This window comes from Harpia harpyja, chromosome 2, assembly GCF_026419915.1.
Source record: "Harpia harpyja isolate bHarHar1 chromosome 2, bHarHar1 primary haplotype, whole genome shotgun sequence".
NCBI classification, from domain to species: domain Eukaryota; kingdom Metazoa; phylum Chordata; class Aves; order Accipitriformes; family Accipitridae; genus Harpia; species Harpia harpyja.
This window is the reverse complement of record NC_068941.1, coordinates 82,744,010-82,770,940: the sequence shown is the minus strand read 5'-3', so window position 1 is coordinate 82,770,940 and position 26,931 is coordinate 82,744,010. Positions and strand designations below refer to the sequence as shown.

Sequence of the window (26,931 nt, the reverse complement as noted above, 5' to 3'; positions counted from 1 at the left end):
GAGTGAAAACTAAAGTAGTCATAACAAGTTAAATAATACAGTTCAAGAGCATTGGATCAGTAAATTTTTAATACTTGAGCAGGATGGATGTCAGTAATATGTGTTTGCTTCAGTAAGAAAGTCATACAAATATTTAGAAAAACTTAAGTTTGGGTGAAGGAAGCCATATGATCTTAAAGTTAAAAGCTAAATAAGTACTTCTCTTAACAATCATACCAGCATACCCTTAGAAGTCTTCCCTGTTAAGACACGTAGTCCAAGAATGGCTTGTAGGCAAACATACAAATATGTATTAAATTAATTCATCAAAACAAGTTTATATTCATAACACTTCAGTTTTTAAATAGGTAAATAATATTCAGCATAATGCTTGAGTGTATTCTTTGCTTCACTGTCATGCAGAAGATAGACAAGCTGACTTTTTAAATTTGGGCTGAATGGCAAAAGGTGTCTTTTGTTTGGAGCTATATGTGTCCCTCTCATGAGCTGCTGTTCCCACACTAGAGATGTTTGAGAAGGCTACATGTGAAGGAGCTCCTAAACTGGAGCTCTTATTTAAAGGTGCCGGGATGTTAACTTGTGCTGTTTTCAGTTACCTTACAGCACTAGGCTATAGACGAGCAACTCAAACTCCTTTAAATGTGTTTTGGCTGTTCTTAGCGTAGGCATGGCAACTTTCAGTAGATTGGTATAATGAATGTCTGGGTGTGTTCATCTGAATTTCAAAGTGCTGTAATTCCTGAAGAGCCTTACATCTGCAGTTTCTCTGAAGCATCTTTGGGAGTTAGAATTATGTAAATGTGAAATAGTCAAGATCGATGCAGAATAACAAACTTTCTCATTACAAATCATTTGACACCTCAAAAGCCAACAACATGAAGTGTGCTGTGATGTTGAATGTCTATTTTTTCAGTCCTTTTAGACAAAATGGGTTACCTATAGTGTATCATAATAGAGCTAATTTATTACAAAACACTTAGTCGGGAAGGCTAGTGATTCAAGAAAGATTCTTGAATTGAAATTTTATCTAAAGGGAGAATAGTGTTATCACCTGTAGATTGCCTGGATATAGAAGAGGTTTGGTTTCAGTTATGCCTCTGAGATTTTTTCTTATTGTACATTCTTCCTGCCAGACATTCCTTCAAAGTGTAAATGTTACTTTACATTTAACACTTTCTCTTATTACTGTGCTAGATGACAGGAGTTTGATTTTTGTGAATGTGTGTAGCTTGCTCATACAGACTGATCCTGCTTGGACAAAAGCTGCAGAGCTCACGCTTAACTGGCAAAGGATTAGTTGTCTTTCCTCCACTAGAAGAGGCTACAACAGAAAATGGCCAAGGTAGAGCTAAGACCAGAGGCTTTTTTTTTTTTTCCTTGCCCAATGATGCATCTTAAGCTCTAGAGGCTTTGTCGCATTACTCTAGCGTAGTCATTTATTACTGCGTTTAGCATGGTATAATGTACTGCTGGGTAAAGTGCAGCCATTTGCTGAGCTACAAAAATTGCTGAGGCAGGAGTAAAGGATGCATTGGGAAAACAGCTTGCTAATAACCAGCCTAAGTGCTAGCTGCAACTGTGAGGCTCTACCGAAGTGGCTTATATGCATGAGCATAAGTAGGCAGATTAAACATTTCTCTTTATTTGGCTCTGGAGCAGTCAGTACCAGAACATGTGTAGTTTTGGTAACCACACCTTAGGAAACCTGTTAGAAAAATTGGAGGAAGGTGACTGGAAAATGTAAGGGGGTGGGTGCTTTTCCTAGGTGTGAGAGCAAAAATTACATGCCGAGGAACTTTATAATCTAGTACAGAGAGGCTTAGGGAGAAAACAGTGCACAGAATCAGAAGTCAGAAAAATTCAAGTTTGAGATCAGGACACAAGGTTAGAACATGATTTAATCGCTAGAACCAACTACCAAAACAAGTACCAGCATCTCCTAATGTTAGATAAAGACAATAATCTTCTGACAGATAATCAGTCAATGTAAGTTACTGGGGTCTTTCAAAAGTAACCAGGTACAATTAAAAAGTCTGTGCTATATGGAGGTCATGGAAGATGCTATCATATGAAAGCTCAACTGTACACCATGGGATACTGTGTTTACTTTGTAGACAAAAACTTTTCTGGCTCTTCTGTTGATGAATCTGTGGTTTGGCTGTCTGCCTCTGCTTTTTTCTAACAACTAGCTCTGCAGCTGGCTTTTGAGTAGGACATTCTGTCAATTACTCTGTTTATTTTCTCTGTAATCCTGTTAATGTGTGTAGCATTATAACACTTAATAGTAGTTTAATGAACTTCAGACAACATTATTTTATGAGCAGAGAGTAAGGAGGCCTCTTAATGTTAATTTGTGCCTCATTTTAACTGATCTTCAGTAACTGTGATGTTGCTCTGTTGTCATCACCTATGCCATTGTTTTCTTAATAATTTGTTTCCCTTTGATCTCAATGCAGTTTATACATACTCTGCATTGACTTTGAAGGAATTGTAACCAGCAGCCTTTTATTCCTCCCCTTGTATAGGGGCAGAGGAATTGGGTGGCGGTCTCAATTCATGTTACTGCCATCAAAACCTATTGCACTGTCCTACTTTTCACCTGCACCTCATGTTTTTTTTTCTGCACATATTTTCAAGTAGGCAGTGTTACTGTGGTGTGTTCCAGTCTTCCTGCTCCTGCCAACTGATGTCTTTTTTGCTGTTTCCCCACTGTGGAAATATGCTAACCTCTTTCTTCTTCCCCAGATGGTCCTTTTGTCTATCTTGTAGCTCCTCGTGTCCACCTTCTTTCCAAGTTGTGTAATGGTAGGCATGGCATCTAGCTGATCCCTGGATTTGCTGTGTATTCATCACAGAGGAAATTTTAACAAATTAATATAGAAGACTAATTTGACCTTTTTGTTTGTAACTGTTCGTTATTGCATTTCTATTTCACTTCTATAGAACTAAATTATATTGAAGGTTATGTTGTAAGTTGAGGGTATGTAGTTCAGTATGTGAGTAGTCATTGAAAGCTTAACACAGCTTTTTTGATGATGTTGTTTTAGTGGTCTAAGTGTTTATTGTATTTCATGTACAAATAGTTTAAATGAATGCTTACCGTACTACTGAATGCTAAAGTGCATCAGCAAAGCCTTTTTTAATATGAAGGTAGTGCTCTTATGCATGTAATATGTACAGATAGATAGTCAATCTTATTAAAACTGTCATTGGTACATACTCTTGGTAACAAGCCACTGATAGCTTGAGGCATACTGGCCTATTTTCAATTTCATATTGATGCTAGTAAGCAATTAAAAATAAACAATTTGCATGTTCAGAAAAATACAGAAAGTGTCTTATGATATTATGAATCACCTATTTTATACAACAAATAGCCTATTTTATGACTGTTGTTTTTTTCCACAAAGGAAGCTTTCTTTTCTACAAAACGCTATCTTTTTCCACCTGAATCAAGTCTTTTTTTACCTTGTCTAAAGCCTAACTTTTCTTTTTTGATGAATTACCTTGTTTTGAGGATAGCTCACGGGGGATTTGAAAATACCAAGTACTGCATGTTTTAGTACTCGTTTCTATTTGGTTTTGAGCCTTGTTAAAGACTCACAGTTTGTATGTGAAATATTCTGGGTTTTATTTTAATACATAAATGTTCATGTGAATTATAAGGGATTTTATCATACATTCCTTCTGACAGCTTTCCATACTTGTGGCTGGAGATGTCATAAAATAGAAGTACTTCAGCTCGTGTGCAGCGTGGAGACCAATGGAGAGGAATGACTTGACCTGACTGCTCCAAATTTTAAAATATGTTACATAAATTAAAACCCTCACATGAACACTACATAAATTTTGAGCAAAATCTATATTGCTGCTAGAGAAATGATGCTTTTGTTCTTTTTAAGCCATTTTTTATATAGGATCAGATGCAAATTGCTATTTTGTTGTGTCTGGTGCTGAAATGTATGAGCAGTTTCATTGGTGAATTTAGAGTCACAGGTCTAGATCTGAAACTGTATATTGAGGAGTTTAGGTTTTATATTTGAGAATGGACAAATCAAAATACTGTCTTGCATATTAAAGAGACAAAATCATTACTGAGTCTTCAAAAACCATTTGTAGTGAAGTTCAAATTTTTACCTGCCGTGAAACAGAAACTCTACCTCTCATACTAATCTGCATATTGCTATCTTTTAGTTATGACTGTGAAACTAATGAATGATTGTAACAAGCAAAAAATTTTAGTTTGCTTGAGGTGTAGTTACAATGTAAAGATGTTTCACTTTTTAAAAAAAAAAAAAAGTTGGATGAAGGCTGTGTGTATGTGCTGTTTTCTAGATAAAGTCAGGGCTTTCTAAATGCATCCTAGGGGCACTCTTAAATTGCCATGTTTGAAGAGGTCACTTCTACTGTGTGACTAAAACAGAACTCTTGGGTGGAGTTACTGTTGTTGAACTTTGATATCTTTATTTGACTACTGAGATTCAGTTAGTTTGTAGTGAAGTGAATAAAGTTTGCTTGAGGTCTTTTGGAATTCTGTGCAAATACTTGAGCCTATTATCAGTAGTTGCACAAGTCCTACCAAAGAAGAAAGGCAAACAAGTTTGATAGGCATTCACTATTTTTAGCAAGACTCTGCTTTTTTTTTTTTCTATTTACTTAGGTCCTGTAAATATGTGGAACCACTACTGCTTTTTTCCCAATTCACTACTGAATTCTCTTAATTGTGCATGACCTTAAACTTTGGCTTAAATTAAAGGTAGTCCACACTTTGATATATGGCTGCTGATTTCTCACTTCGTTCACAACTTTGTAACAGACATAGGTGTGTTTTAATTTCAAATTCATGTGAAGCTAAAATAATCCACTAGTTAAAACCAAATTACCCTACTACCTTTATACGCACTTTCTCATTATTCCACAGCTATTATTCTTCATATAACCTTCACTGTATTTTTGTGAATAATTTTTCCTTTCTGTAGCACAACCATGTGAATTCATGAAATTCTGGGCCCATTTTTGTTTTCTTCTTAGTTTTGGTGTCTGAAATTGCTGTTTAAAGTAGCGATCTATTTTCATTACAAAGCAGTTATTCCATGACTTCTAGAACTCATGAAGCATGTCTTCCTGCAGGTTTGTCCTATAGCTGATGTAAGGTATATTCTGAATGGCCCGTCTGTGGAGAAAAACTTCAGCAGATCTTTCCAGTGTTGACTCCTTGGTATCTGACAACAGTACGTGTTTGCTGCAACCTTTCCCTCCAGCGAGGGCAGGTGCTGGAGTCTCCTGAAAACGAGACACTGCTAAGGAGAGCAACCTGGCAAGGAGAGAGGTCTCCAGAGAATTTGGCCCCCCTCAACTCCTGCTCATGCTGACCAGAGAGTCCAAAAGCTGTTCAAAGGAGGGGATGTGCATATACATGCTTGGGATGTTCTTAATAAGAACCCATCTCAGAAAATGGAAATGCCATACAGGGATATAGCTTTTATGTTGGCCAGGAGTACATATGTAGCAATAATCGTCATAAAGGAATCCTTGTTCTCCATAGTATTTTATATCTTAATAATTGTAGTTCTGTGCAGAATCATAGGGTTGGTAGCCTCCCTCCCTGGAGGCACTTGCAGCTTAAAAAGAAGTGGTGATATTTTAAAAGCTATTTATATGTAAATCAGGCAGAGCACAGAGTGATGGATAGATGCATTCTTTGTTTAAATAAGTCTTTCTGATTTCACTTAAGTGTCTTCAGCCTTCATGTGCAGTTTTCTCTAATAATACATGTTTATCTCTAAAGTTTGCACTGTTGTAATGGAACGAAATAGTCTTTTTATGATAAAGTTCATCCAGTGCCTTAATAGTTACCCTTCTGATACCTGGTTAGTGACTGCTGAATAGAAGGGAAGGTTAGTTCACTTTAGTCCAATAGTTTTTTAAGCAGAAATGATAAAATCTAGGTGGTACTTTCTTGCTTGTACTGGAAGGAAGAAGAATACTTATGCTGTGTTCCCCCTCTCTGTGTTTGGATAGTTGTCAGTAATACTTACAGACAGAATTCTTCTCCCTGAGCCATTTGAAACTGTTTTTCAATACAACTGTAGAAGCCTAACTAAATGAAAGTTTGATGTTAATCGGTCTTCCTACCCAATGTCAGGTATTCTGCATTTGTAAGCAAGTTAAGGCAAGGTAATTTAGGCAAAATTATCATGGTGATGCACAGGAGGCTGGAAAGTCTGTGCGAAGAGTTGTGGTTTGATAATACTGAAATAATCTGTGTGCAGGGTTCTCCTATACTTCTGCAGTATTGGAACTAAAGTATTGCAATTGCTTTTACAATGTGAAGACTGAAATTGTGAAATGAAGGAAGACCTTATAGTGTTGCAAAAGATGGTAATTAAAGACTTTAGAATTGCTTTTTAATTTATATACAAGTCAGAAATCGTTTGCTGTGATGCTGAATGCTGTGTCAGTTGGAGGGGGGGGTGTGGCAACAGATTTCTTGTTTCAGCTTTTTCTCTACCTGCAAAACTGGTGGCAATATTTCTCTAAAACTGCATATTTACTTTCACTCAATTTTATGTGTAAACAAATTATATAAGATACTCCTTTTGTAATAGCATGCTAAATCTTAATGCTGGTTTGGGAACTGAGAAAGACAATGTTTCTGTATCGTCTACAGCCTATGCAACTCTGAATTGCAGAATGCCTTCAGAAGACTATTCAGGATTGGGGTCTTATGGGGATTTTTTCTGACAGACATGAGATACTTACAACTGCCAACACGGTTAACTGGTTCCCATCCATACACGATGTGGCAGATAAGTACTTCCCCAGTACTGGCCTGTGTAGAAGAGCTGTGCTGGTTTTGATAAAGCCAAATAATCCTCTGATACTCCTTTCTTCGATTTCCTTAGTCCTGGCTAATGAAGTATACCATGGAGAACCATCAAGAATAGGCACCACCAAAAAAGGAAGACAGGAAAGCATGATCAGATTAAGAAAACTTGGGTGACATGAGCATGTGTGGGTTTTTTAAAGGTTTATTGCCTAATTGTGTCTTAGTATTTTTCTTCTATCAATCTGCATGATTAAGACTTCTAACTACTTTTTATCAAATGCAAAAGCTATTTCTTTCCCTACAGATGGATTTCTTAATGCTTTTTTTTATATTGTTCCCTTACTTTCTATCTAGTCAGCAGAGAAGAAAATCCTATTTATTGGTGCAATTTAAATGTGATTGTTAGTTCTGAAAGAAACTCTTTTAATTAAAAATGTTCTCTGTTTTCTGGATACATACTGTCTATTTAATAGAGACGGCTGCCAAGCTTTGACTTCTTTTGGCAACCGCAAATCTAATTAGCATTTCTGTACCAAATAGAACCTTTTTTATTTTAAATTTGCAAAAGGAACGTAGGAATTCTCTTTTTATTTAAGAGTTTTGTCTGCCTCTGCAGCTACTACAATCTTTTTGCTCATAGTTGAGGGTTGCTATACTAACACCTGATTGAGAAATGCATATAGTTGGGATTCTCTCACCAGCTCATTGACTTTAAACAAATGCTGCCCTTATGCTGCTTTAGAAAATAATTTTTCTTTTTGTGATGAGGCTTAAACTATAAAAAGTAACAAATGAGTTGAAACCAGTGATTTGTTGTCTGCCTAGCATATCTAGTTCTTTTTTTAATGTAGAAGAAAACGCTTTTGTTTTAATCTGGTGTAAAAGCAAATGCTGTTCGTTAAGAGGGCACATAGATCAAATAAGCTTAAGGAGATATATGGAGATGCTATTATTTTTAACTCAAATTGAATGGTCTTTCCATTCAGCAGCAATGAGGAAAAATATACAAGCAAGATAATGAATATGGTTGCATTACATGTCAAATTACTTATACAAATTAGTTACATGGGCAAGAGGTTTTTTGTGGTCATGTTATCACGCACAGGGCCATAATGCAGTTGTTCTTTCCTCTTGAGAATATCAGAAAAACTTCAAACTACCAAAAAGGAAGATTACTCTCATGTTCTTGTACGAAAAACTTAAAAAATAAGTAAATAAATTCCATTTGTGGAATAGGTTGAAATTCTTTCAGTCCATTTGCCAACATGTTGATAAAATACAGTATTTTTTTATCCTTAAGGGAATGGGAGGAGTCAAAGTCCAATCTTAATTTGGTTCTTTAAACTTGTAACTGCTTTAGCTCTGACCTCAGTCTGATTTACCTGGATTTGATACCACTAGAGCTGCATGAGGCCCTTTATTCTTTTGATGGTATAATGGTTTTGTTGCTGTGTTTATACAATCTATAAAATGTAGTTGCATGTCAACTATCCTTAATATTTTGGTTTTAAGCTTGTGTTCCAGTCATGAGAGAAAGCTTTAGTAAAAGCTGCAACTTGTGCTGCACTTTAGAAATACGTGTGGCCTGTTTGCGTTTTTGTAAATAAGCATTCTGACAAACCTAACATGATCTGGTCCATTTTTCCAATAGTATTAGACTTCTTGTATTTATAAGGAAAATTTTGCTAATGCAATGCAAGATGTGAATATGTGATATGCCTGATGCTACTTCTATTTTTTTATCTTTGTCTTGGGGAGGTATAAATTCTAAGACTAAGTATATTCAGCTGTTCTAACAGCTGAAAATGCCGTCTATTTCTCAGAGTGGTTTGTTCACTAGAGCTACTGTAATATTTGTGATATTCAGCATTTCAGTTGTATAATTTTCAGCATTTTGCTGTGAAGTCTACATAAAAATGAACTTGTTCAAAATTAGAGTGCATATTAATCAAATACGTTAGTACTGGATTTCTGTTTGTGTAGTGAATTATGGTTTCCCACTGTATTTTCTTCAACAAGGTATGAACTGTCACAGCATAATGTATTTATGCAGCTCTGAAATAACTTCTGGTGCTGCCAGTTCAAAATGGATCCAGTTTATATCATTTGGGAACATCTACCCAAGCCTTTTTTTCAGCAGAAATACATGGAAAAAAAGAAATTATTTGATACCCTACTAGATCTTAAATTGTATTCAGTCGTGTTTGCCTTGGTTGGTAAGAATGTGTGAAGTTGCTGGTAATTACTAAGTAGCATAGGCATATTACAGGTTTGCCCCAGGCAAATTTGATAGTAGATTGCTGCTTTTTCTTCCAAAACATCTGCTTGTCATAAGCACTTGAGGAATCTTGCAACCCTCCTGTTGTCTAACTGTTTTTAATATAGTATTATAATTATAGTATTATAGATATTTGTTTTATCACCTCACTGTCGGATGTTGTAGAAAGAAGTATTGTAAGCAATTGAAGGTCTGGATCTTAAAACTTTAAGCAAGTGAGAGAAAATGTATTGGAGACCTTGGACCATTGTAGGACTTTGCTTAAAACTCAATAGTTACAGATGGCTAGGTGAAGTAGATTTAGATTCTCTTCTGCCTTACTTTAGCAAATGTTATGGCATTCTCATGGTCCAATTGATGTAGTAGGCCAAGCTGTAAGGAAACCAAATACTCCTGGAAGTGTGGACTGCACTGAAGTGATCACGGGATCTGGTCACTTCCTGGGCAAAGCTCCTAGGTTTAATCTTTACTCTTTTTCTTTTTTTTCTAGTTCTGTTGTATAAGTAGACTCAGAAAAATATTGTCACTATCTCACTATCAGAATATCTCAGTGCATGGAAATGCAGTCTTTAAAATATACTGTAATGTCTTTTTGTTAAGTGCTATCCTAAAAACCAAAGGTCTCTAGAACAGAGCCTTTTTTTTTTTTTCTCTCTATTCCAGCTCTGAAGAATGGATTGCTGTGTAAAATATCAGTAAAATTTAACAAGACCTGTTTTCCTGTTTGTTTTTGAAGGACTTGGTAAATATTGAGATGTTTTTGACTGCTAAAGAAGTGGAAGAGTCATTGGAAAGACAAGAGACTATGACTTGTTTGGCTTGGTGTCATGATAACAAATCCAGGCTCAGAAAAATGAAGGTATGAAAATGTAATGTGGTCATGTTTTGCTTAAATTTTGTTTTTCTAAACTACTTGGATATTTGATGTGGTCAATTTGGTTTAAATTACAGGTCTTGAATGAGGCCTTGTATAAAAGTAAGGACAGTAAGTACAAAACTCTTCTTTTAAGAAGGCATAGGTAGTTGGAGCTAAACTAGCTGACACAAATGCCAAACCTGGAACTGAGTGATAGGTCATCTTATAGATGCAAGTGTTGTCTCAACAAATTACACTCAAATAAAATAATAATATTCAGTTGGTTTTAGTGTGATTTACAGACATCTACGTGTAGAAGTATGTAGCGTTTTCATGCATGTGAACTTACAGTTATAACTCTTTGCATCCTGCTGAGAATATAACTCAGTTCATATATGAAGGTATTTTAGGAGTGAGATTAATTGGTAAACCTATGTCCTCAGACTTAACACTGAGAGAAATTACATACAGATTTTTGCCTTAGTATTTTTTAACTGTTGTATATAATAAAACTTGAGCAAAGAACTAACTTTCTGTGAGAAGCTACTGTTGAATTTTTTTTTAAATAAAAGCTGAGTCTAATCAAGTAATAAACACAGTCAGTCTTTTTCAAGCTATTGAATACCATGACCTGAACATCCTGTATACTTGTTCCTATGCACTTGGTTTAAATTTCCTTGTCTCTTAAATTTTGCATTTCAAAACATGCTGTAATCTTTTATAGGGCTTGCAGAAATCTGTTTTTAACTGATATTAACCAAAATCCCTGCCTCCCTCAAAGATGTTTGTGTCTTATTTTTTAAACTAAGCGCTTTCTTTAACCAAAAATGTTTGAGTGCACTTAATGATAAGCAAAGAGTGACGTTCTCTGTCACTCAGGGGCGCCAAAATGAGAATGAACCGAAGATGGGACGCAAAAGTAAATCGGCCAGTGATTACTCTAAAGAAAATGATGATCTTGTTATGGAAACCATTAAAGGAAAACCAGAATTGGTATGTAAACACTGTTGCATAATTATACTGCTAAAAAATCCCCCATGCGTAATCTTAATATGCTAAGTAATATAATAATAAAATCTGAACGTCTTACTCTTTCATCACCAATCTTCAACAAACAATAAATAAGGAAAAATCTTCCCCATCCCTCTTTTTGGAAAACAACAACAACAAAATCTATTTCTGCAAGCCCTACTCTTTTTTTTTTTTCTTTTTTTCTTTAAAAAAAAAAAAACCAACACACAAAAAAACCCCTAAAACACAAAAACCAAAGCTAAGGCTGCGAGAGATCAGAGTTGGAAGAAGAGAAATCACTATGCTTCTTTTTGAAACACAAATAAACATTTCTTCTGTTTCTGGTTGCTTAGCTACTCATGAGTGTTAATGTTCTAAAATCCCAGCCACCACCTTAATTTAATGCAAGTCTAACCTAAAAATTAAACTGGATGTTAGCCTGGGAAAGCACATAGCCCTATAGTCTTTCCAGATGTAAGCTATCTAAACTCTTGTGAATAGCTACTGTGGAATTGTGTGGAGATATACAAAGTTGAAATGTATGCATCGTCTGATTCTCTAGGACTCTTTTCTTCTAATTACACTTGTCCGCAGAACCCATACAGCCATTGGCTTGCAGCTTACTTGGAGAATCATAAAAACAAAACAGAAACTCTGAAGATTGTTTTGGGATGTGGGTTTTTTGCTGTTGAAACATTTTAATGAAATACTAAGCCCTAGGATTTAGTATCATTAACAATTAAAAAGCTTGATAATTTTTTAGTAGAAACGAACTTAGCTAAAAATCTGAGGGGTTTGTGCAGATTTGAATAACGGTATATTAAAATAGTCCTATTTGAAATTTTCAAATAAAGTAGAGAAGAAATTTTTATTCTCTGCTAAACATGGGCTTGAGTACAGAAAAATGCATAGTTGGAAAATAATTTATTTGCTATTCCTTAAATGAGTATATTTTAACATATGACAGAATGCATCATTTTTATGTTCAAATGGCTTATTTCAAATCTTAAAATAAGTAATTGTTGCAATGTATGCATTAGTCACCCCAGGCAGTTAACTGATACAAATTTGGAGTTGCTCACATTCCTACTGAAGTCACTGAGGAATTTTGATATTACTGTGCTGATGGACAATAAACAAAAGGCAACTATTCATTAGAAGCATGGGGAAGGAAAAAAAAAAATTTTTCCAAATGGAACAGGGTAACTCAAGGAATACAGTTCTTTTCAAGATTCAGAGGGCTTCGGGTTTTTATTCATAAGGTAATTGTTAAGATAATAAAACAGTTGACTGTGTCCCTGTAAAGAAGCATAGTGACTTGTTCTTTTATGGGGGGGGAGAATCTTTTTCTTTTTAATTCCACATATTCAAAGTTTTTTTATAGATTTTGTGAACTGGTGATGGAATTTGATTTAAAGGGACACTGTCAACTTCATTAGGCTTCAAATTTTACCTTTTTCCAAAAACAGGTAAATGCCACTTGGTTTTCTTGTTTGAGAGTTGTTTCCAGCATGGCTTTTAGATGTTTGACAAGGAGAGTGGGATAGAAGTTTGAAGAAAGGGAGGGAGGGAGGGAGGGGATTGCAGCAACTTAAACTCTGTGCTGTTTTTTGTTAATATTGAAGACTTTCCAAATAGTGTTCAAAGACTTGTTTCTTCCTTGCGGTCTTCTGGGTAGACCTCTCTTGTCTAAATTATCACATAGCCCCAAACTTCTGTTGAATCCACTACTTTAAATTGTAAGAAAGCACAAAGAAACCACCTGTTACTCTCACTTGCATCTCAGGTAACAATGCTTTCAGTCATTAGGAAAAAGTTCATCCCTGCTAAATAATGAAGTTTTGAAGGAGGCAAGAAGAGGAGGTTTTTGTTTGCTTTTAGGGAATTCTGTGTTGATGTCTTGTCCATAAAGTCAGCATTTCAACTTTTTTTGCATGAATGCCTAAAAGCAAGCAAACAAGGTTGCATGTTATTAACACTCTTTTTTGTTGTGCATACATAGTACTTAACATACTGTGCAGTGCAGTTTTGGCACCAACTAAGACCTTGTCTTGTCTTTAATCTCAGAGCTGTCTGGAGTTCAGCCTAAGGATTCAGGAGTTCATTGAACTCATTCGACAGAACAAGAGACTGGATGCTGTGAGGTATGAAATTAGGATGCTTACCAAACAATTTTCTTAATAAGCTGGTATTATGCTTCATTAGAAACATGTGACTATTATTGCAACACCCAGATGCCTCACTGCTGTAAAGGATCTTGCTAGTGTTGTGATCAGTCTTCGGATTTAAGCTGGGGTTTAATTTTTTTTTTTTTAAAGGCAAGGCATCATTCCACAGATGCACCTTTTTAAAAACTTAATGTTGTCACTGAAATTCTGCATCTTCTTACTCTTCAAAATCAAGGTTTAGAAAATTAATCTGTTTTATAAACAATTGTATTTTCTGGTGGCATATAATGTAATGAACATATTTACCCTTAACTAATTTTCAAGAGGTACAGCTAGCTTCTCAGAGGAATTTATTGGAGTTTTAATCGCAAAAAGTACTAAAAGGTTAATGAAACACCTATCTAAAGCTTAACATGTCAATTTTTACTGAATTCTCTTCTGCTTTACTATCTTTGTTAAACTTTTTGTTTTACAAGTTATGCTTTAGGCCAGGTTCACCTTTTCTATTGAATGCATAATTTGGAGTTTTGTATTGCCATGTATGTGAGAATGAGCTATGTGGTGTTACCCCAACTCCCTTCCCCTGGCCCCAGATGAAGAAACCAACTCAATATCTATTTTCATCTATTTTGAAGTAGTTCAGTGGGGACTACTTTGAGAAGAAAGTAACACTGCCCAAGGTGGTGTGAATCAGTAACAGAAATAGAGTCAAACCTAATCACTGCCTGACTTCAACCGCAAGACAGTCTTTCTGGCAATACTTACAATATCAGCACATGAAGCAATTTACGCTTTTTAGTTAGTCCTGATTTGATTTAAGGTGTTGGATAACGCATATTTAAGGTACCAGGATAACACAGGAAACCAGTTCTGCTGAAATGAGTGGAATTTCAATACTGGGACTATAAAATGTGTTGATAATTCCGATAAGCAGTGATCTTGCCAGCACCACAAAGTATGATGCAGGTGGCAGAGCTACTGGAACTTACACATGGACGAGGGAGAGAGCAGCTCACAGCAGGCTCTGTTCTGTAAGAATATTGAAACCTTAGGGAGAGATGACAACATTTATGGCCAGACTTGAAGCTTTGCTGATACATTCTGGTGATAACACTGTTGCCACTTAACATTTCTGACAAGTTTTATGTTAAGGAAGTTGCAAGTCACACTGCCTTTAAAACCATACTAGCTGCTCCAGAAATTGAAATCAGCAGGAGGCTTGTGTTTGTGGCAAAGCTGCTTTTTGGTCAGAGGAGCACAGAGCTATAGAAAACACACAAAGTATCATAACATAAGCACAGACTGAAAGCATTCTAGCGCATTCCCAAGTTTTAGATGTAGAAATTCTCCTGCAGGGAAAACCACGTAACTTTTCTTGAGTAGAATGGGTGAGAAAGACTTGGTTAAAAACAAGAGTAAAGGAAAAGGTAGTACAAGTATGTGGAGAGGCCAGTGTAATACTAACACCATCCCCAAAGTTACTCACCTTAAGTTTTAGTTATTTGCAGTTGTTATTTCTAACTTCATTCAAATGTGTTGCTTGCTTTGAGCTAACTCATATCATTCCTGCTTTGCCCTACTTGCACCTAAATCATTGTTGTGTTGGCCCTAGCCAATGCAAATGTACAATCTGATAAACTCCAGCTAATTTTAATGTTAATAATTTAAAAAAAAAAAAAACCAACACAAAAAAACCCCAACCTACATGATAGCATTTAGATATGTGCACTTGTCCTTTGATAGAGTTCTCAAATCCTAAGGAATTGTCAGGTACTTATGTAAAGGATGAAAGAGACTCAACTACATTATCTGTCTTCAGAAGCCCATGGTGTTCTTTATATCCAACGAATACTGTGCCTTTGTGACTTTAGCTTTATTGTCTGCTAAGTGTGCTTCTTTGCCAAATGTACAGTCATGTATCTTAACAATGAGTAGTCCATGCTCTAAAAACTATTTTATTTGAGCAGCAGCTTCCTTATGTAGCTTGGAAAACAGAGGGCAGGTGTAGAGCTGAAAGAAGGAGATAGGCTGAGAACTGGGACAAAGTAGATAAGGTCATTCTGTATTTTATTGTTGTTACTGGATATTTGTTTCCCTCTGATCCCTTTTTCACATCAGAACTGGTAAAATTTGCAAGTTGTCAAGCCTCAAAAGGACCCAGCACTCTTGGCATGGAATAACGTGTACTCTCATAGCCTCTGAGGTTTAAAACTTACAGCTCCTATCTACATTGCAAATAGGCATCCACACTGAATGTTGTTAGGGGTGAAGCGTGTATATTCCATATACCGATTGAAATTCAGGGTTGACATATATTTTATACTCAGCAATTATAACTTGCCGGTCATAACAATGCTGTTTTAACTTCGTAACTTCTTGTAAAATGGAAAGGAGCTACAGAAGTCCTTCTATATCTTAATTCACTCCTTTTTAACTGGGTGACTTTTGATAATTTTGTATATTCGGAGTTCAACATCTCAATGCTGTCCTTAAATAGTGTGGCTTAAAAATATTAGTTTTCACCATTTCATTCTACTTTGCTTCAAAATAAACATGTAATGAATAAGGAAATATATTTTGGGAAGGTGTAGCATAAATCTCATTGCTTCTAGCAAACCGTTGCAACTTGTGTTTTTATTAGCTTGCCTCTGTTAAGTGCCTGCAGCAGGATTCTTTCAGTATTGTGTCCGTGGTGCAATAAATAGGTCAGGCATCCATTAGAAAGCAGAGAAAGAGGCTGTTTACCAAGTAGTTTCCTGTATGAGTGGAACTCGGAGAACTGACATTTTGTTGAAACGCAGCTGGTGTTTAAATAAGTTTGAAAGCTTTGCTTACTGCCTGCTGAGAACCTCTAAAGTGACATATTGCTTTTAGGTTAAAATTGATGTGAGCTTTAAAATTATACATCTTATTAAGTAAGTGTTTGAATTTCTGTAGCTTTTTAGACTATGAGTACGAACGGACCTTCCTTGAAGGTAGCTTATCAGAGTAGTTTTGAAAGTGTAAGTTTCAAGACTGTACAAAAACTTTCTTGAATACAAAGAGCAAATCTCTTAAGTGCATCACAAAGTTTTTTGCCTAGTGTCATTGGCCTTTAACTCCCACAGTCTCTTTAGGTTGGTTTTTTTTGAAGCTCATACCATTACAGTAACAATGACCGATGACACTAATTTCACACTTTTGGGGCTCTCACTAATTTCTTTCTGGGAAATCTGAGCATTCTGCTACTTTGCTGTTGTGGGATGCTAGAGATACAGAGTTCTTAGCTAAAAGCTTAACAAAACACTCTGTGCACTTCTTGTTCTTGGGATATAAAGGACAAAAGGAGTAAATAAAAATAGCTGATGATGGCAGTTAGGAGAAAGTGGTCACAGTCTATTCATTTTAGTAAACTTCTCTCCTATAAGGGTGAATAAACACAGTTTGTTCCTTTATTTTTATTACGGGGTGGGGAGGGGATGGGGTTGAACAGGCATAGAAAAATAATAAAACTTTTGAGCACTTTGAGTATAAATTTTGCTAGTAGTCATCATGGTCTCTGAGATAAAGGCATTCAGGCGTTGGTCAGAAAGACTGAGCAGAAAGAACAAGTCCTTTCTTGATAACACCTTAAGTTTGTATTCAGTTATTACTACTTCCTGATAAGTATGTTCATTCTTATATTCAGGCATATGTAGATATCCGCATACACACTGTATAGCTTATACTTTTTTTAATGACTTAATGTACCCTTAGTAGACAGCAAAATGTAAATCTTCAAGTCTTCGTAAATATCCTTTCATTCATGGATTTGTCAAGTACAACATATCTGCTGTACCTGTGTGGGCTAGAGGAACAGCTATTGCAAACAAAAGATGATGGACTTTGTCCCCCCAGAGTTTACAGAATTGTTCTGGGATTTGAAAAACCAAAATTTTCTACCTGTTACTCTGATCTGTCACAAGAATTTAGTTAATAGTTTCGGTGATGGTCCACTGGTCATAATTTTAAAAAATAATTAAAAAAAAAAAAAAGGTTTAGCCCTCTGCTGTAGCTATACTGACTAGTGTGTGCTAATGGTGGTAAAAACATTGCAAATAAGCATTGTGAGGTTCATATATACCTCCAATAGCATAACGTTTGCACAAAGAAATGGAAATAACTGAAAGAAAAGGGAAAGGGTGAATAATGGCATGAGGGCAAATAAGGTGTCATTTAAATGTTGTGCATTGAGTACTGACATAGTACTGTTTCTTGCTTCCCAATCTAAAAAAGACTTTAGAGTGCTATGACTTAACTAATTTGCTTCTCTTTTAAAGGAGATCTTGCTTCAATTTAATTTCTCTGTGTTGACACTCAGAGGATGAAGTTCAGACATTAGCATGGCAGGCTTTGTGGGAAAACTTCTTGTTTTCTTAAGGGGCACAGGTAGAAGGGAAAGTCAGGAGATGAAGACTAACAGAAGGTCACTTTAGAAAACCTAATTCCTTCTGGCTGAACCCAGAATGGCCACCACATTCCATCACGTTCAGTACTTTGCAAATGATGGAAGTGTTGGAGTGCTGAGCACTTCTCCTTAGAATGGCTAGCGCACATGCAGCAGTTATATATCGTACATACACAAACTGAAGTGTTAATTTTAGCTCTTCTTGAACACATACAGTAAGCGTGGCCAGTATTTGCCTGTTGCAGCTCAGGGTCTTCCTATAAGCAAGGGGCGTGTATTGTTGAAATGCTGTCTGTAAGAGCAAATTGTCAAGGCCTGATGGGGAGTAGGACCACAATACTAATGAGGCTGGGGCAAAACTGAAGTACCACTTCTGTTTTAACATCACAGAGCACGAAGTGCACAGTGATCAGTTCTTTTAAGAGGGTTTTTTTTTCTCTTCTCCTTTATGCGTGCACACACAGTAATTTAGCTTAACTAGTAGGTCTCAATTTTTTGCTTTGCCTAAGCTTTCTTTTAAATAGCTGTTGCTTTCATCTGTGGCTCTGCACTAGTACTTTTTTTAGCTTTCTTCCAGTACATCCAGGCTGCCTAGTCTTCTCTCAGGTCATGGGTTTTGTACTTCTGCTCTCATAACAGTAATCACCTGGGGAACAATATTTACATTCCTGAATTGCTCACCCAAGATAGGAAGTTGTGTGGAAACAGTCTGTCCTACATAACTTCCATTGCTTCCTAGTTTGGGTGGGAGAGGAAGTAGGAGTACTGAAACACTGCTAAAGAGACTGTTCTCATGGTATTGATGACCTAAGTGTAGTTAGTGGAACACAGAACTGGGGGGGGGGGGGGGGTGTGGAATTATCTAGGGTTTTTTGTTGGTGTTTTGGGTGTTGTTTTTTTTTTTAATTCAACCCATTAAATAGGCAATTGGAAGATACTGTATCTTCCTAAAAGTAATTTGTAACTTTAGCTAGATTTTACCAAGACTCTTGAGAAGTCAAAAAGAGCAAACACCAGAGTACTTCGGAGATGACTTGCTACCTTCCCCATAATACAAACCGTGGAGAAAATACGGCATAGGGAAGACTTTTCTACACTTACACAGTGTCAGAAATTCAATATAGGGCTGATTCTGTACTCAGCCTACAATGCAACATCTGTGCACCACTGAAAACAGGAGCTTTTAGCAGAAATGCTGAACTAATCATCCAGTTCAAAGGCTGGAGGGTTTTCCTGCACACCTAAATTCTTACTTGAAAATTTATGATCTTGGAAAGACTAGGTAGTGGAGGCTTTCATACAGGGTTTTAAAGTAGTTGCATTTCCTTATAATCTGATAATAATTCTCTCATTTCTTAGTATTAATTTCCTAAAAAATATTAAAGTTTCTATTTTTACTTACGTTTCTGGTAATTCTGTCATTTCTTTCAAATATCCAAGTTTTCAGCCTTGTGTGTATCTCTTATAATCAGTATGCATTAAAGTACAAAAACTTGTACTGAAGTTCTACTTAATTTTTTTATTTCCCTGGCAAAAACACTTGCACTTAACAAGGTGTTTTCTACTACATTACCCTGCAATTTCTTGTAGTCTGCACAGAAAGTGATATTGCCTTCTAGCCTATACCAAAAAAAACCCCGAAACATTTATTCAAAAGTAAACATTCTCTCAAATATCAGTATAAACAAGGTAGGTATTTGAACACTCTTGATGTTTAATGGTTTGGAATAGCTGATTATCAGACTGCATTTGTCTTACTTGCGAGTGTACGCCAAAGGAGTCTGATACATTTAGTTTGCGTAAGCAGAGACATTTCTTCTAATGATCATGGATCTGTTATTCTAGATGTAGGTGAGGTGAGACTTCATGCTACAGTAAGAAGTTCTGGTTCCTAAGAAATTACGGTGTAAAATTGCTAATTCTCAGTCATTCTTGCATTCACATTTGCAGGATGTATTTTTTCAAGCCCTTTTAATGCATCACCTTTTGGAGTTCATGTATTGAGAGCAGAATCTAAAGTTTTTCTCTGAAATCTAACATAATTATGTAAATTTATGTGATTTAGAAACAAGGCTATCTAACTTATAAAGGTATAAATTCTGTATTTCAGACATGCAAGAAAGCATTTCAGTCAGGCTGAGGGAAGCCAGCTGGATGAGGTTCGACAAGTGATGGGAATGTTGGCCTTTCCTTCAGACACTCATATCTCCCCCTATAAGGTAACGTTCTGTTTGAAATTCAGTGGTACAGCAGAATAATAAAATACATGTTGCAGTTCTTTTTCCTTACAAGAAAATGCATTGATAATCTGAAGATCAAATGTTGTTCTAATTTTACTTTCTACAATCCACTTTTGTAATAGCCCTTAATTTTAATAACCAGTCCTTGCCTGTACATTAATCCAGGTAGTATTTGTATTGTTGCAGTTGGATCTTAACAGTAATGGGCAGATTCACAGTGAGCTGGGCTTGCCACAAACCCAGCACTAAATATCTGTGGGACCAGAAGCATGATATGCAAATATACAGCAAGAGACAGAAGATGGGGAAGTACAAAGGGGGGGGGGGGGGGGGGGAAGAGATAGTTTTGTTCAACATTCTAGGCTGTGGCCTTAATACACTAGCAGCAGGCCTTAATTCTGCTTCTCAAATTACTGTTCTTGCGGTGGTTGGGATGAAGAAAGGAAAGATGATTTGAATGATCTGAAAGCAGTATTTTTGATGCTTAAAAGTAAGTGTTCATTTATTTGGATTATACAAATCAATGTAGATATTAGTGGTAATATCTACATCTAAATTTGAATCAAGCAAAATTCATAGGTAGGTACTGTTTCTACCGATTTTGAGTTTGTTCTGTGGTCATGTGCTAATTCTCTTCACTTTTTTTTTTTTTTTTTTTAACTCGGCATGGGAGGCAGAAGGTAGACAAGAGTTGAGCTGGCAAAGCAAGACAAGAATCATGTGAAATGCCAAGCCAGCCAACATGTGGCAATGCCAGTATATAAATGTGTTTTTTAAACAGTTGATAATAAAATCAATGGTTTAACAAAACAAACACCACCAGCACCATGGCCCCCAAACAAACAACCCACAGAATTAATGTGAATTTCTTTGCTAATCTTGGAGTCCTAGAAGGGATCCTGGTACTTTGGATTCTACATCTGATGTGAGTTAAGAGCATAAATGATAGATGTGTTAGAAGGCTGGGTATAAGACAGAGCTTATCATTGTCTTAGTAGTTAGAGAGAAATAGGCAGGAAATAAAAATCCTTTATTTTGTTCTAAGGGCTAGTTTGGACAGAATGTTTCAATGAGGGAGAGCAAGGAGAAAAGCTAGTATTGTTTCACATACAACCATACAGTTGGAACAAATTCCCTACTACTTTTTATGGATCTGACTTAAAACATTCTAGTTTATGGAAGTTATGTTTTGGGTCCTCTAATAATTACCTAGATAAACAGAATCATAGCGTGCACACTTGTTTGGAGATACCTTTAATATGTTGACCAAGAGTTCTGTGCATAAATGGCTTCTTAAAATGGCTTAAAGTAAAATTACTTTTAAATCTGTGAGAAAGTTTGTCAGATCATAATATCTCTCCTGAATTGATTTTTATTAATCCAAGGGAAGAAGCATCTTCTGTAACCAATGAATAGAACTTTCTCCAGCTTGTTGTCTTATCTTTTAGGACTTTAAAGAAAACATATTTAATGTGGCAAAACAAACTATTTTCTTTTTTTATATCCTTTGAACAAGCTTGTGTGCTGTGGCTGGAATTATTCCAACTGGATGCTTTGTAAGCTGCTACTTTGTGTCCCATCACCTAGGCCCTTAATCATAGAGTAGTAGTGTATCTCTTTATTATGGATCTGTCGTAGGCTCTCTCTGTTCAGTCTTCTCAAGAATTGCCTTAATGCTAGAACAAAAGTTTCATCCTGGAACTCTGGGAACATTCTGGCCCTTAGATGGGGCAGGTGATAGAGAAAACAGACATGCAGTCTGGTGGCAGAAACGGTGCGTTTTGCTTTAGTTAAGGCAAGATACATGTATGTATTTACTTTTGCCCCCATCTGTATGGGTTCTCTGCCTCAGTTCTGCTTGCTGGTTTGGAGCATTTAGAAGTCAGACAAATATTGCTGATGTCCAGGATTCTCTCCTTACCTGTGGATTTTCCTCTGAATCTTTCTGCCTCTTCCTCATAGGAATTCTTTCTTTCATGCTGTTTCTCTTCAACCATAGGCCCACAGTTGATCCAGCTGTTTCTGCTGCAAGACTTTTTCCTTTTCTCTCTCGTCTTAGTATTCCTGCTGGCTTTTTTGAATCTCTTGAAATCCATCACTTACACTTGTGCCCTTTTTCAGCTTCTGTGTAATTCCACTTTCTAAAGGCTTGTCAGAAAAACACACCAGGACTGGTTCGTGAGCTGCATCTCTTCCCTCCCTCATCCAAAGATGTTCCCAGTTTAATGGGAGCTATTAAAACTCTGTCGATCCCGTCTCCAATCCAACACTCGTTTTGTCTGTGTTCGTGGAGACATGCAACTTTGTAATCTCAGCTAAGATTTACTAGTTGAACAGTGGGGAGAAGTGCGTTATGTACAAGTAGTCAGTCTTTAGTTAGAGAGAAGGGATGGAGAAATAATTCTGCACTTACTCAAACAACTGCTGCCAAATCCAGTTTAGCACATCCTTAAATGTTGGCCTCTTATAGTTCTACAAGGTATTACCCAAGTATATCTGAAACATAGTTCTGTTAACATGTAATTTTAGGGTAATGATGAGAAATTTATTCATAGAACACTAAAAAGAAAAATGTGCTATGGTACCATTAAATCGTTTGGATAAAAGTTCTCAGGCCAGTCTGATCTTCTTGGGGTGGGGGAATTCCAGGATACAGGCTACAACAAGAAGTAATGCTGCAGTCCCTCCATCTCCAGTGTCTTGACTTGAATGAACAGGGAACTGAGGAGAGGCAGAGTGGGCTACAGTAGTACAGAGCAAAGCATAAAGACTGGTGTCTACGTCATCGTAAAATCACTGCCTAGTAATTTTGGTATAACGTTTTGAATTGGATGCTGCTACTCAGTGTATTGTCTGTCACTAAGTCTTTGATTTTTTTTTAAAGGCCTGTTCTATAAACTCAACAATATACTAAAATATATTATTGTTTCTCCTAGTTGCCTCAAAGTGTAGCATGCACAGTTGATAATATGAACTTATTTCTAAGGTAACTAAACATTGTCACTTCTCATGACCCAAATGCAGGTTATGGATACAAAGGAAAAGGGGTACTCGCAGAAGACAGGATTAGGTCTTTGCCTGTGTAGGTAACAACTATATTTTCAAAGGGTCTTTGCTTCTTATGTGACTCTTTCACAGCATTATTTTTAGGGTTCACTATATCCTTGACCTGTGGGTTTAGTTCTTGCCTCCATGAAAAAAACATCCCTACTTTAACTACTGTTCCCTGTTTTTTAGGTAACGCACAGCATTAAAATATATATTAAAGAACTTTGTCCTTAAATGCATAGCTTACCTAAGCTTTCTCTAATCTGGGGTTGTGCCAATTCTTCAAATTAAAACCTTTTTACAAAATTCTGTAAACAAAGAGGTATCAGCAGAATTAGCCTGACTTGAGGTAAAAAACGCTTCTGACTTCTCGATGTTAAATGGTTCTGAGGCTATAGAGTAAACATTCCACAATACTAATGTTGCTTCGTAAGTAGGCCGGTGTTCTAGAAAACTAAATGCAAGAAATAGCCTTACCAGGATTTACATACCTTAATTAGAACATTTGGTAGATGGCAGAGGGAGATTGAATATTGTTATGCCAGCTATTTTAAGTAATACTTGATTTAAATCGTATTTCTAGTAAAGTAGTGTTAAAAGGTACACTCTAAACAAGTACATTCATACTATGCATTAGCATGTATACTTTTATGTTGTGATGGATTCAGTCTAGTGAGTTTTGCAGAATTTACCACTCCCAGGCTTTTCCCCCCCTGGGGACAATTAGATTGAAAACAACTTATAGTTGTGTTGGTTTTTAACAGGATCTCTTGGACCCTGCTCGATGGAGAATGCTGATCCAACAGTTTAGATATGATAACTACAGACTACATCAGCTGGGAAACAATTCTGTTTTTACTATAACACTCCAGGCAGGCCTTTCAGCTATAAAAACACCGTATCCTTTAATGCAGATACTACTGTCGAGTGCAAAAAAGCATTGTGGGGTTTTGTTGTTCTATGGCTGCTTTTCAGAGCTCAAAGAGGAAATGTGACACTTGAATATTTTTGCTCATGAGTTGTTTAAATGGAGTATGAATGGGTCTCCCTATTAAATTAAGGGGCAATTATAATAAATGGTATTATGGTTAAAAAAAAAAATTTTAAGGTGAAATCTACATTGTCTTTGCATACTAGGCTGTCTTTCCATGTGTCTTAAGTTAGTGAATATATCTGCAAAAGTTAGTGAGCTGGGTCAGAATTATTATTTTTTTTTAAGCACTTACACACAAATTTACCCTGTCTGATTTTATGTGAATATTCAAATATATCCTGCATCTTTTGAAACTTAGTTGGATTTGCTACACGCTATGGTGTATTAGAGAATGACTGGCACTACTAAAGTGTTCTACATCAGAAACTTTACCTGTAGAGGGTGCCAGACAGTTGTTGCTCACTCTTGTTCCTTGAAACAAAGGAAGTGCTTGATTCTTGTATGGACACATTTAAACTTGAATTAAATGGTCCTGTACATTCTAATAAGGTAGGCTATATTTGCACAGTTTACTATCTTTTTTTCCAGTGTATGTCATTAACTAATTGGTTTTGCATTCTGTGGTGGTTGTTCCTTAACTTGCTGTTAAACAGACAGTGTTATAAAGAGGATGGGAGCTCAAAAAACCCAGACTGCCCTGTGTGTAGCAAATCCCTGAACAAGCTGGCTCAGCCTCTGCCTATGGCACATTGTGCCAACTCCCGACTAGTCTGCAAGATTTCGGGGGATGTAATGAACGAAAATAATCCTCCTATGATGTTACCAAATGGATATGTCTATGGATACAATGTAAGTGTTGAAATCGATGACTTACTGAAGTCTAAAATAGCAGTGGTTATAATAACTTTCTATGTCAAAATAACAGCTTATAAACACAGTCGGAAAGCTAGAAGTATCTTCTATATTAACAGAAGAAAAGTAACTTCTTGCAGTAATTTCTAAAGGACTGTATATTTATGTGATTAAATTGGTCTTCAACGAAGCTAATATCTGATCAAATATATGAATTTATAACAAGAAATCAAATGGCATTAGAAATCTTTCCCTCTGGAGAGTGAAAATGTAAAATAAGTAACTTCTGTGGGCAAAGAAATTTTGACCTCAGACTATAACATCTTTTTTTTTTTTTTTTTTTTTAATAAAAAAAAGGTTATTTGCTGAACAGTTAAATAATGCTTTGGGTTACTATTGTGAATATTATCTTTTGATTTCATTCTTTTTCAGTCTCTGCTTTCTATTCGTCAAGATGACAAAGTAATTTGCCCAAGAACCAAAGAAGTCTTCAACTTCTCACAAGCTGAGAAAGTCTACATCATGTAGGTCCATAAAACACATGATGAAGTGCCGCTGGAATTTTGACACGGTGTATATTGGCATACCCTGTAAAGGGGGGGGCCTTAATGTGTGGCAAAGAAGCAAAAGCTGCCACCTTGGGGATCAGACCTGTCGGTGGCATTATTGTTTCTTGCGACCAAAGATCAATGAGCAACAATAAACACTCTTTAAAAAAAAAAAAAAAAAAAAGAGGGGAATTACGACTTAAGTTTGTACTTGAATAAAAACAAAAACAAATTTTGATTGTTAAGGTTTTGTAACATAAGGTCAAAAATTGGACTCTTCTCAAAAGTACTTTCATCTTCTAAAGGATAACTTTCTTTAAAGATGGACACTTGCACTGGGGGAAAAGTTACAACAGATTTGAAATTAAATCCATTTTTCTTCCCTCTTTTTCACAATTGTCCAAGACCCTTTTGTTATCAAAGATTTCAGTACTACCAATATGTTCTCCTTTAATCTCCTCTTTGCCTTCTTTATGATCCTCTCGTGAAGTAATCCTGAAAGTGAACTATGTAACTTATTTCCATGGGAAGATATTGGTGTCTTTGACACAAGACTGGCTTCTCTGGAGGATCAACTAGGGACTGGTTTGAAGGAGTATGAAGTCTTTTTCCAAACCCAAATATTTTAAGGAGGTTGCATAAGTATCAAGAGGAACTGAGAACATTTCAGGCAAAATCCAATGCTTGTTTAAATGTTCTTTTTCCAGTCTACCATAGTGTTAAAGTCCTTCTAAAGTTATTAGTTATGTGCATAGGGTTCAATATGAAATCATTAGTGCTACTGCCTTATTTCTTGCTTTGAGAATGTACTCACATGAAAATGAGCTGGTATTCTTAAGTGTTGGGCGAAGTTTCTGAAGATGCCTTGCAGGATGATTACATAATTTTAGGGTCTAAATAGTATTCATTACTGAAACTAATAGTTCAATTTTAACAACTACAGAACACATCCTTATGACTTTTCAGAAGAATTAAACCATTGTAGTTTAAACAAAACCATATTGTAGAGGTTTGTATTTAGCGCTTATTTTTGCATGTTGATGTTGATTAGCTAATAAAAGATTGTAAATGTAAAACATGTTAATAAAAATTGTTTTCCATTTCTTGATTATATAAAATTAGAAAGCTGCTTTGTATTTAAATGTAAAATAATTAACTCTTTTGTAAGGGTCTATTGAATGGAGTGCCACTTCAGAATGTTGTTTTCTAGTGTTCTGTAAGATTAAAAACAAACAAACAAAACAACAAAACAAACACCACCACCACCACCCCACAACCCTAAATGTCGTTCTTCAGGCTCCAACATCAGAGCATCTCAGTCAAATACCTATTTTTTTTGTTTTAACTTTTCATATATGAAAGTACACTCTAATCTACATTCTTGTCAATTTTTTTCTGTCACTTCTCAGAAGACTACCTAATGTCCTAGAGACTTTCTGTTAATAAAATTTTGTGGCAGATGCTAGGTGTGAGCTTTTGATGCGTGACTGAGTGCTTTAAAGAATGCTGACAAATAATAGTGGAGGGACTACACCTATTCATGTTCAATACTCAGAGATCACAGATATATAAACTGATTGTATCAGCCACTCTGAAACTGTAAATACAGTGAGATTTCCAGTGAGGTATGTCTGAAAAGGTTCAGATGCTTTGGAACAGCTCTATCTGGAACACTGCAGAGCTGCCAGCTTGGCAGAGACCAGTGTTCCTGTACTTACTGCTGGAAGGGCCTGTTTCCCTC

General features: G+C 36.1%; 1 protein-coding gene across 7 annotated transcripts in view; it reads left to right on the top strand.

Moving 5' to 3' along the window:
• Nucleotides 1-26,268, top strand: part of MAEA (macrophage erythroblast attacher, E3 ubiquitin ligase) — a 53,955-nt gene extending 27,687 nt beyond the window's left edge. For 6 of the 7 annotated variants that reach the window (XM_052780725.1, XM_052780724.1, XM_052780728.1 and 3 more), the window contains 7 exons: nucleotides 9,844-9,966; nucleotides 10,843-10,956; nucleotides 13,042-13,118; nucleotides 19,679-19,787; nucleotides 23,621-23,754; nucleotides 24,444-24,639; nucleotides 25,075-26,268. In XM_052780725.1, the coding sequence (XP_052636685.1) occupies nucleotides 9,844-9,966; nucleotides 10,843-10,956; nucleotides 13,042-13,118; nucleotides 19,679-19,787; nucleotides 23,621-23,754; nucleotides 24,444-24,639; nucleotides 25,075-25,170 (849 nt within the window). In that variant the 3' untranslated portion in view covers nucleotides 25,171-26,268. The remainder of the gene's footprint in view (nucleotides 1-9,843; nucleotides 9,967-10,842; nucleotides 10,957-13,041; nucleotides 13,119-19,678; nucleotides 19,788-23,620; nucleotides 23,755-24,443; nucleotides 24,640-25,074) is intronic. The other variant, XM_052780726.1, reaches the window with a different exon arrangement.
• The last annotated feature ends 663 nt before the right edge of the window (nucleotides 26,269-26,931 follow it).